This window comes from Camponotus floridanus, unplaced genomic scaffold (genome assembly GCF_003227725.1).
Source record: "Camponotus floridanus strain SB8 unplaced genomic scaffold, Cflo_v7.5 scaffold1, whole genome shotgun sequence".
Classification (NCBI taxonomy): Eukaryota; Metazoa; Arthropoda; class Insecta; order Hymenoptera; family Formicidae; genus Camponotus; species Camponotus floridanus.
This window is the reverse complement of record NW_020229214.1, coordinates 4,299,497-4,311,474: the sequence shown is the minus strand read 5'-3', so window position 1 is coordinate 4,311,474 and position 11,978 is coordinate 4,299,497. Positions and strand designations below refer to the sequence as shown.

Sequence of the window (11,978 nt, the reverse complement as noted above, 5' to 3'; positions counted from 1 at the left end):
CAGTTTAAAAAATAAAAATATCTTTATCTTTTATCATTCATTAATTTTTCAACTAGAGGGAAAATCATTCTGACAATTAATTATTAATTCTAATTATGGTAAACAAATTCAATTGTTTAATTTTTAATTTCCTTAAATAAAGATTAGTAGAAAAAAAATCGAGTATTTCGAGACTCACTTTAATTTTTATCGATTTCTTTTTTTTTAATTTGTAAATTTTTTATACTGTATGTTTAAAAAATGAAGTATTTATTTCTCAAAAAAGATAAATTTTAAAAATAAAAATGATTGTTAAAATTATTATTACTTTAGTAACAAATTTATGGAATTTTTTTTTAGAAGAAATTTTCTTGAATATCGCCTATATATATAGAAATGTATATCTCAAAAATACAACTTAAATTCATCACTAGTCTTGTGTGTGTGTATGATGTCATTGATATTGAATAAATAATTTTGTAGTAGTTAGAGATTGTAAATATATGCATCGAATTTCTCACGCAATATGTAAATTTAGCGATGCGGTTCATAAAAATTCCTTAGTACATTACAAATGTGAAGAGTGTTTATCTATTATAAAATGTTAACATTTAGATCTAGAATCGATAAAGAACTTGTTATCTAAATGTTTGAATCTAAATGTATCGTTAAAAATCAATACGTACTTGAACAGGGTCAAAAGTATAATTAAGAGATAAAAAGAATAAATAATGAAACAAACTTTATATTTATTATATCCAATAACTATGGAAGTCCCATAACCACATTTTTAAGTTATACAATTTTTTATAAAAGTGTGTAATAAATTAATTTTTTTTTGTAGTCATATAAAAAATCTTCCTCTTTCATGTGCATTTCCATCTATAGTAAAAATATTAAATATTATAATAGAATATATATATAAATGTGAGTCTTTTAACAATATTAATAATAATCAGGTACAGGTGCACAGGCTATTTTCACAAAGTCTTCATATTTAACATATCCATTTAGAGATACATTGGCTTCCCGGAAAATTTGTTCCACTGTAATAAAAAAAATAAAATTGGACAGGTCCAATCAATTATATATCACAATATCACAATTTATTTACCTTCTTTGCTACTCAATTGTTCTCCCCAATGAAGCAGCATATGTGCCAATTGTCGTGCTGGAATAGTACCACTGTGGGAGACATCTGCAGCTTGAAAAGCTTTAATCACTTCTTTCGGTAGATCCTCTGCACGTGTCTGAAGATGCATAACTTCCAAGAAATCAGCAAAAGACATTTTTCCACCTGGAATTGAGATAGATAAAAATGTTTCATTTGAAAAAAAAAATTAGTGTAAAAACACTGTTACCTTTATCTTTCATATATTTGTTTAATTCTGCAATAGTCGGACTTAGCCCTAAGGATCTCATAATTATAGTGAGCTCATCAAGTGTACGAATTTGACCGCTTCGAGCAAACAAATAGAAACATTCTCGAAATTCTATTAAAAAAATAATATTAATATATTATTTATTCAAGATTACTTACTCATTCACTTGTATAAGATGTACATAAAAATATATGCGATGATATGTAAATAATTGCTACATCTTTAACTCACCATCTATATCTTCTTCTCTAAAGTAACGTGCCTGTAATATTATAATTATTGTATTGTGAATGAATACAACATAATTATACATGAATTAAAGAAACTAAATATACATAAGGAATTCTCTTGTGTCAAAGATAAGATATATAGGACATGGAGAAAGTAGATCAAGGTTTAAATTATAATAGATTTCAATAGATTATAATAAATTTATTAATTAAAATATTAGTTAAAATCTGAATTGAAATTACCATGATTGATTATGAAAAGATCGTGTTTTTTCTCGAGGATTGAATTGTTCCTTTACGAGTTTGACAGGTGTTCAACGCGAGACATAACCTAACCTCAACTGTTTCTATCTTCGTAGCTCGTAAAAGAGCGACATCATCTGACGCGATGATGTACTAAAAATCAATCGTGCCAATCCACTGATTTAGAGAGCAACTGTTTTTCTGTTAATAAAGGTTGGCAAAACACTCAAATATCAGTGAAATAATTTCAATAATGATCAAGTGAATTTCGTGATAAACAATCATCGTATACTGTGTTGAAAAAGACGAAAGTTAAAGATTTCAAGAATGTTGAGAAAGAGGCAAAGATTTTTTTATTCAAGATGACATCAGAGATATCAGAGTAAGTTGAATATAAGTTGAATATACTGCAGCATCTCAAAAAGATTTTTCTCGTAATTCTAGGGTTATTAATACAACGATGTTTAGCCGTATGTACCATTATTTAGTTGAATTTATGCATACATTTTTGGCACTCAACTAATTTGCAATAATAATAATAATATATCTTCAATAATTACGTAAATATCAAACGAATACAACTTTTGTTATTTTCCAACAAGACGATAGTGTACAATAGTTACTTCATTCGGTAACGAATATTTTTGTAACAATTCGTCGAGATAGTTGAAAAAGAGCGATTAATCAAACGGCATTAGCCGTTCGGCAACTTTTCGAGGAATAAATTCCGCGCTAATTGCGACTAATGCGATCGGACGGTGAAAAAAGCCGTCCGCAGCATCCCGAAAAGAATGGCCGAACGGAACAATGATCCAGTAATCGTCCCTTCCGGACGATGGTCCGGATTAGAATTTATTTTGAATGTGGTGCCGCGCGTACTATTGATTAACGTTCGCCTTCGCTTCTCGTTAAAAAGGCTTCGCCATCAATCTCGCGCCTTTTGTACGAGGCCGACGATCACTCTTTTTCCCTCTTTCTCTCTCTTTTTTTCTGTCTCTCTCTCTCTCTCTCTCTCTCTCTCTCTCTCTCTTCTATCCCTAGAGACGAATCAATTTTTTTCGCATCTCCAGGAGTGACTCGACGATTCTCGTTTAGCGTTACTTCGTGACGTCAAGAGGAAACACGAGAGACGAGAAATATCGACTTTGCTCGCGCGACACGATTGCGAATTAATGGTGTAATTTGGTTCCACGAGCAAAAATACATCGAAAGATCACGTACGTAAGATTCTCGCATTTCTCTCAAAGAAAGATATTTGATCCGATCGAGGTTTTCTGACATATATCTCGTTAATTATACATCTCAAATATAGTGCATAAAATCTACATGAAGTTAACTCTAACAATAAGATAAAATTACTCCTTACATTCTAATCTTATTTTTCCTTTATTTCATTATAATTTATTTATCATTTAATTTTATTTGGACTTGATAATAACATTAATCCAGTCTTCCTTATTTTACCTGTAGGACTTCCTATTCTTACGGATCGAGTATGTCAGTGTTGAAACGAAAACTTAATTACAAATTACTCTATAAACAAACGGAGAACGCGATCATCACGGCAGTTAATATGAAGCTTCCTCGTTCGATAGTTACGAACAATTAGCGTTCCTGCCGGGGTTAGCAGTCGTTAAGAGCGAATACGAACTCGCAGCAGCCCCCGTGGAAACTAATTGGATATCGCGGGCTCGTCCTTTGTAGCATACCGTTTCCATAATTAAATTGCTCGCGGCCTCGGCGCCGCCGCATGTCGATAATCAAACTAATCCAGCGCGCAACATTCCCGGGGTAATGGTTTCGCGCCGTCGAGGACCGATGGATAGGGGGGAGGGGGAGAAGGATTCCAGGCCGCCACCCACCGTCCTTCTGTCACCGTCGTCGTCGCCTTCGCCTTCGCGTTGTTCCTTTTGTTTCATTGATAGATCGCCCTTCGCGTAGGGAAAAAGCCTCGCCGCTTACTTCGAATATACGAGGGGTAAAAAGCAATATACCGAACGACAGATACGAAAATATATAGCACGACAGACGCGGGTACTGTACAAAGTAGATGTAGATCTATGGGGTAGACGGAAGAGGGAGGAGGAAGGAGGGAAAGAGACAGAGAGAGAGATAGAAATGGAATCAAGGTGGGAGCGGAATATCAGCGTAAAAGACACGAGCGAGATGGAGAAAGTTCGAAAGGACGACGAGGAGTCGCGCTCGCGCATCTCGTCCTGTCCTGTGTGCCGGCTGCTCCAATCTTCCTCCTCTCGCACGCCGGAGGAGGTTGAACAGGAGACAGGATGAACGCGCGCGGGTACGAGTCGGGCGACGTGTTCGCCGCGAGATAGAATGGTTGGAAGAGACGAGGGGGGAGGGAGGGAGGGAGTTGAAGGGGTGAGGGGGTTGAATAAGCCCGTTTTGTTCGTGGAGGGGAGAAGCGATTCGGCGCGAGGGGATGATAGAGGGATACGGGAGAGAAGGAGAAAGAAATATTTATTATCTGCGTCTCACAAGTATGTAAAATAAAATACATCGGCGCGTGTCCTGGTATAACGTACGTAATTACACTTTACGCGATCGCGAAACTTTGAAATCAAAATCCCTATTAACTGTGATTTTACAATAATAAATATGTTAACATGTGTATAAGAGAGAGAGAGAGAGAGAGAGAAAGAAGGAAGAGAGGAAGAACGTCGAGTAACAGCCGGAGCAGCGGGGCGGAGAGAAAGATCTCGCGGCGTTGCGTAGATCGGAGCAAGAGAGAGAGAGAGAGAGAGAGAGAGTGATGCGCGAGGGAGGGGGAAGTATACAGCTGGGTCGAACGCGCGCGCAAGTGGTGGGGGGAGTCGTTGTCCTCGGGAGTCTTCGTACGCGCGAGTCTCGCGCTCGTCAGTCCGATGCGGACCGCGTTCACGTCGATATCGATGGGTGGTGCGTTCGTGCGTTCGTGCTCGCGCGCGGCGTGATATTTCGTCTCGCGTAACGCGGTGCATTTCTCGCGGCCGCGGCCGTCTACGTGGGCGACGTGTCAAAGGACGCCGACCGTCTCTCATCCCGCGTGTGCATATGTGTGTTTATGTGCCTGTGTGTGCGCATGTATCCCGGATGCCTGCCTGATGCGTCCCGCATCACAGCGGAATATGCGGGCGGCGTCGCTATGCGACGGTGAACGCCGATGACACACGGGGCTTTCATCCTCGCGTGGCGCGCGTCATCGGCCAGCAAGATCGCGGTTGAAAGAACGCCCGTGGCCTAGTCGCAGAATCTTCGAAGCTGCGAGGACCTGCGTCTCGGTAAGTGTCAAACGTACATATATATATACATGTATACACATGGAGCAGGCGCAACGATGTGTGTGTCTGCGTACTACAAGCGTGCGTATGCAGGGCGGCTTGGTACGCGTGTCCTTTCAAACGCGACGTCTTTGACAAATATCGTGTCTATCGGATAAAATTCAAACAGAGGACGCCATTTTTTTCCGCAATATTTAGATTCATGTACACGTTGATATATATTTCGATATTGCAACTTTCGATTTAAATTTTTTTCGAGATGATACGAGTAGTGAAATTCGTAATTATCGATGTTTTGAAGTGTCGAAATAATTGTTAATTTCATTGTTGCGAGTTCTGTTGTATCCGTCGTGGAGAGGATACGTAATAATGAGGAGAAACCTTGTGTGTGTACGCATCTTGCGCGCGTTCTCTATACTTCGTCACATTTGAATACCCCTGCAATTCTTTGCGATATGTTTCGAAATAAAATGGTGGAAATTTGATCTTGCGAGATTTTTCATGGATTTTTCGTGGATTGGTACGGGAGGCTTGTTGTATATTCGAATTCGATCAGTTCGAAATTTAATATGACATATAATATGCCAAAATAAAAATTGTTTTCGCTACATTGACACGCGTTTGTAACCGTTAGTTATTGTTGACAATAATGAAACGAATTTGCTATTTATAATTATAAATATATAAAAAAACAAGGAAAAAAAGAAAGATTTATGCTGCTATTATTAAAGCTGTACTTTTACGTGTTAAAATGAGATGTTTTTTATAATTTTTTTAATTTTTAAATTTAAGCCATGCACCTTTAATTAAATTAATTTAAATGTTTTATTCTATAGTATTTCTTAATTTAAATTCTATTCTATAAATTCTATTCTATTTCTTAATTTATATTCTATAGTAGCTATTAATTTAAATTATAATATTTAAAAAATTTTTTAGTTTAATGTTTTATTCTACATTATTTTTTAATTTAATTTAAAGAGATGTGTGCAGTTCAGATTTAAAATAATTTGGGTAAACAGGATAAATTACGACAAAATTATAACGACATAATTACAACAAAATTTGTATATGTGAATTATTCGTTTAATAATTAACATTGTCAATTATAATTAGAAATTTTTTTAAACTTTATATTAATTTGATTGAAATAAGAATGTAGCCTTATAGCTTTTTCTTTTTTTCCGGTCTTCTTCGCTAAAATCCTCTTTTCTATGATAATAGGACTTTGAAATATACTATAATAAAGTAGCTTAAAACCTGGATAATTTAAAAAGTGTCAAGACTCTATCTTTCGATTTTTCGCAATCTCGCTCTTTGGACACATCGAGATTTACGCGTCAGATAATTTACATAAATTATATTCTCACGTTTTTTATAAATTGGTGATTATGAAGGATGAGTTGGCTCTGCTGCCTCGTTTTTCGATTGAACTGTCTTCGTCAGTGAGCATGGCAAACATGGAGGAAATATTTGCGATAGAAATATAGTGTATATTGGTAACGCGTCGTCAAAGCTTTTGGGTAAAGTTTGCAAGCTCGGTCGCAATGTTGAGGAAGTAAGTGCAAGACTTGTATATTGACGTTCGTCGTTTCTTCTGCTCCTTCCCAGGCAAAGTGTTTTATCGTGTTATGCCAAAATGGCATCGCCACTCAAGATTTTCGCGATATGTGTATTGCATTTAGGGATAAGTGGAAGTAGATTAAGCATTAAGTTTACCGTTTTTCTTCATATCCATGAAATGATAATATTCTCATCCCATGGATCTTTAATGATTAAAATAGAATGATTATTATGAGGATGAAATTATATTAACTCTAATAACGGTCAATTAAACGTTCGGCGATTATAATACGTACCGGGAATGAAAGCTAACAATAGCGATTTAAATCGTTTTCCCGTGTATGAACTGATTAATATAGAGACTTTTATTATCTTGGCTTGCTGGAGTAATTTAATACATACTTATCTTTCTTTCTCTTACATTAGATCTTTCAATTTTAATTAGTTGGAGTGAGAACGCAGGGTTGTTTCCAATTTTGCTCTTGCTTTCTCGACTAAATGAAACTAGGTCAGAAATTCGTAATATACACTGAAATTCCCAATGGGTTGTACAATACACGCGATAACATTATGAATCTCGACGCTATTATTCGGATGGTTGGATACATTGGAGAAGATTGCTAAAATATATATCAAACATTACATACAGGTTTTGATTATTGACAACTAAGTTAAAAAAAAGGAGAACAAACTCATGTACAAAAGTTTATGATATAAAATATTAACAAAAGATTTTGTAAGTTACATATTAAAAGCTACTTTCAATTTTAATGGATTCTCATAAATTCAATTCTCGTGAATTTTATTCCGGAATAACAGGAAGATTCATGTGAACTTATCATAAATTATTTTAAGTTCCAAACGTTTTTAGTTGGTCATATTTTGTTACAGAAATAAATTGAAAATATTTAAATTATATAAAGCTTACTTTTCGATCAATTCTGAAAATTCATTGATTTCAATAAAACTGCATAAAATATTATTTTTTCTCTTTAAACAAAAATATATAACTTTAGTTTTATCTTTGACAAATCTCTCTATTTTTCTCTAAAATTCAATCTTTGAAAATGATATTGAAATATTAAGATATTCTCACATTATAAGATGATCAGAAACTTTAGAAAAATATTTATATATATTATTTATATGTATATAAATAAAATTAAAATTAGGACGATTATTTTAAAACGATTATCTTAAAATGATTTGAAAATTAACGTGAGATAAGAAAACAATTTTATTTTGTCAGGATGACTATTTTAAAATGTATTTATTAAAAATTAATACATATATGAGATGTAGAAATAATTATTTATTTTTTAATTATATTATTTGTCTCTCGGAAATTATACGTGATGATAAATTTTAGCTTGTAATTGTGCTTGTTGAAATTAATCAAAATAATTGATTTTTCATTAGAGATTAAAGCTTATTATACTACATAATCGATATCGATTACGAAAACACGTTACGATAATCAAATTTCTAAAGAAGGCGGAAATTTATCGACGTTGAGAAAGATTCGATAAATCGTCATCCGGTTGGCATGGTCGATTCGTGCGTTCGTAATTATTTTATACGTCCGGACTCTATCTCTTGCTTGGACGCTTGGACATTACGCAAAACGTGTTTCGCGCTGGCGTTGTGAGGTAACGGTTCAGTGAGGCGAGCTCGGAAAATTGTCCGATCACCAGCGAGCGGCGAACGACGCTTGCGACACGTTAAATCTCCACGGCATTGAGTCTTTACGTGTCGATATTTCTGAATTATCACGATCGAATTTTGCTAACGTACCGCGATGATAAGAGAAAGATCTTATAGTTCGATCAATTCTATCAATTATATCCTATTTCGATCAATTATATCCTATAGTTGAATCAATTAGAATAAAGCGTCGAGTATAATATGGATAGACGGATAAAAGCACGTGTGAATTTTTGAAATGTCCTCGTTGAAATCGGATGTCGGGTCCTAGATTATTATATATGATAGTCGATGATTATGTGAGAAATCTCCGAGTTTTGCATGTCAGAAGATTCATTTATCCTTTTACAAGAAAATAATACTTAGTCTGTATCTATGCGAATGATGATTCATTTAAAGTGAATGCATTGGAAGAACGGGTTTCCTCCGATTCAAGGCGAATTCAGCTGCAGAGTTTCGCTTTTGTGTGAGGATGAGAAAATTAGAGAAAAAGAACAAAAAGAATCGTTTCACAGAAATAATAATCTGCATTTAGAGACGGTAGAAATAGAGAGATTTTTCGCTTCGCGGTATAAGTTCTGTTAATAGCAATACATGTATGATAAGAAATGCGAATTTGGATTGTTAAGTTAAATTAATGAATTCTCGCAAACCTGTGTGCATGTGTGTGTGTGAGACTATATTTTTATGAAACTAATATTTTTATTATCATTCGCTATTAATATACATATTTATATTAATATATTAATATATTTATATTAATTATATATTATATATTTATATTAATAATATATTTAAATTATAATATATTTTTATTAATCAGATCTTTTGAAATTATTGAAAGTGTTATACGTGTTGTATGTGTACTTAAAATTACTGTCAATTTTAAAAATGAATTTGTACCCAACGTTTCAATTACAGTTTCAATTACAAAAGAAAAATATCGGATTCCTGTTATTTTTCAACGCGGAACGATCTATTTTTGCGGAAATATCGTTCGCATGAGTCACTTCCTTTCCGCTTTGGACGACTCGTCCTGGAATAATCATCAAATGCGAACCTAACCGTGTAAATTCGTCGCCTCGCCGTGTCGGGACTTGCGAAATGCGAGTAATAGCTTTCGTCGTGCCAAGTCATTCTTCCGCTTGCGGAACGGACGAGGAGCGATAAAGCTCCTCCTCGTACGAACATCGCGTCGACATTCCATTTTCGGAATGTAGTGTCTATCCCCCTTTCGGGGACCACCTCTAGCCCCCGATCCCGAGTAAGTGTATCCTGCAATGCTGTAGCGATGCTTTGTAATTTATTTTGGCACCAAACTTTCGAGTGAAATATCGCGACCTACCTACCTATTTAATTGCGAACTTTACAACAGATCGAAGAAGAATGTTCGAAACGAGAATAATAACAAGAAAATAATATTGCACCGCCATTTCTGATGCGAGGACTTCGTCTTGAAATTCGAGTACGTTGAATCGCGTTTAAAATAACATCGGAGCAAAATTATTCCCAACGTTAACATTTTCAAGTTCGTCAAGTTTATGCAAATTTACTTGTGTAATTAAACTTGCCTCGCATTTAGCCATATTTCTTTCCCCTAATTGTCATAGTTAAATAATTTTCACTTTATATGTACAGTGAGATTACATTTAAAAAGCAAGATGAAACTTTTCAGATTTTTTTATCACAATTATTTATCGTATTTTATATATTTTAATTGTAATATAATTTCAAATCTTATATATTTTTAGTCATGTTTATGAGATAAAGTTGGCAGAAGTAAAATGCTCTAAAAGATCCGCTGGTGATACCCATTGTTCATTGCTGAGTTTAAGCGTAAACATGATTTATTCGCGGATTATGCATCGAGGAAAAATGTATTTTAATTGTCATAGTTAAATAATTTTCACTTTATAAGTACAGTAAGATTACATTTAAAAAACAAGATGAAACTTTTCAGAATTTTTGGTCACAATTATTTCATCGCATTTTATATATTTTAATTGTAATATAATTTCAATCTTATATATTTTTTTCTTTAGTTTTTGTTATGTTTATGAGATAAAGTTGGCTGAAGTAAAATGCTCTAAAAGATCCGCTGGTGGCACCCATTGTTCATTGCTCACGAGTTTAAGCGTAAACATGATTTATTCGCGGATTACGCATCGTGTCATATCGAGGAAAAATGTATCCTAATTGTCATAGTTAAATAATTTTCGCTTTATAAGTACAGTAAGATTACATTTAAAAAACAAGATGAAACTTTTCAGAATTTTTGGTCACAATTATTTCATCGCATTTTATATATTTTAATTGCAATATAATTTCAATCTTATATATTTTTTTCTTTAGTTTTTGTTATGTTTATGAGATAAAGTTGGCTGAAGTAAAATGCTCTGAAAGATCCGCTGGTGGCACCCATTGTTCATTGCTCACGAGTTTAAGCGTAAACATGATTTATTCGCGGATTATGCATCGTGTCACATCGAGGAAAAATGTATTATCGCCCTGGTGATGTCGAGCTTGCACGTCGCCGCCGTCGCGATGTATACACACTTTTATTTGCACATTATAGCGCGCACCTTTCGCAACGCTAGTCGGATATGTTAAAGCTCGATTATATATATGCAACTGTTTCTCTCTGAGAATGCATCTTGTTATTATTATTATTTCATTTTGTTCTTTCGCTGGAAGAATTCGCGAGAAGAATAGGGGAACGCAAACGGATCTGCGCGAACCTGTTTCTTCTCAACGCGGTCTTTTTTTATGGAAAAAAAGAGTGTAAAGCTCTCTTCTCATATGACGAAATATATACGTTTCGAGTAAATCAGTTGCGCGAAAACCAGTTTACTGCAATAAATCCGTTTGCAAGAAACGCAAGGTGCACTATTAATTGTACAGTTTTATGTTATATATCAAAACTTAAAATTTTTAATTCTTTTTAATACAAAAATCATCTCCTTTTAATTATTATATTTCTATATATTTTATGACGTATTGTCTTGCGAAATGTGCAGAGTATTGTTTTTATTAAAAACATTATTATGAACATTATTAAAAACATTATACTGAATTTGCAAATTAAATATTATTTTATTATCTGTATTTAAGAACGTATAACATGCGTAATATCGAATAAAAATGTTATTGTATTGCTACTAATTGTGTTTCGACCAGCAAACCTTTCCCCGGAAAAGGAGTTCATGGAGTATTAACAATACGAAAGTCACTCTGCTAGCTCGTTTCATTTGCATGTTTCAGAACTTTTTCCATGAAAAATGCAAACTGTTTGCGCGTTATAAAACTGCTGTATTTTGCGAGTATTTTTAATCGTCGCTATGCTTATTAATAATCTCTTCTGCGTCGGCTACATGTACCGAAATTTCAGGCGAACAATTTAGGATGGTATTGGGAAGTGGGATTAGATTATATCAAAAGTAACTTTGCATCGGAGTAGTTTTATAGAACCATACATTATTCAACGAAAATAAATTAACAATTAACTCGAGGGATCTCGTAATGATTAAAACTTGAATTAATATAAATAATTTTTTTGGATATTAAATTTCGCGAATATTATACGTACGAAAAATTGTTAT

The 11,978-nt window shown here is 34.1% G+C and overlaps 2 protein-coding genes across 2 annotated transcripts in view; one reads left to right on the top strand and one right to left on the bottom strand.

The window, feature by feature from the left end:
* Positions 1-708: 708 nt before the first annotated feature.
* On the bottom strand, positions 709-1,967 carry LOC105248457 (calmodulin-like protein 4). Its single transcript, XM_011253254.3, has 5 exons — positions 1,835-1,967; positions 1,593-1,623; positions 1,341-1,472; positions 1,094-1,276; positions 709-1,025 (listed from the first exon to the last, which is right to left on the bottom strand). Exons 1-5 carry the CDS (start codon positions 1,835-1,837, stop codon positions 925-927), a joined length of 450 nt encoding a protein of 149 aa, XP_011251556.1. The 5' UTR covers positions 1,838-1,967; the 3' UTR covers positions 709-924.
* Positions 1,968-4,695: 2,728 nt separating this feature from the next.
* The window catches only part of LOC105248456 (disintegrin and metalloproteinase domain-containing protein 10), a 57,141-nt gene continuing 49,858 nt past the window's right edge, over positions 4,696-11,978 (top strand). Inside the window, exon 1 of the mRNA XM_011253252.3 lies at positions 4,696-5,112. The gene's annotated coding sequence lies outside the window, so the exon portion shown is untranslated. The remainder of the gene's footprint in view (positions 5,113-11,978) is intronic.

Bases quoted from the DNA above. Each gene is read 5' to 3' on its own strand.
- LOC105248457 (XM_011253254.3), bottom strand. The intron at 1,473-1,592 runs GTGAGTTAAAGA...TTTTTTTAATAG, and splicing joins TAGAGAAGAAGATATAGATG to AATTTCGAGAATGTTTCTAT. The intron at 1,026-1,093 runs GTAAATAAATTG...TTTTTATTACAG, and splicing joins ACAATTGAGTAGCAAAGAAG to TGGAACAAATTTTCCGGGAA.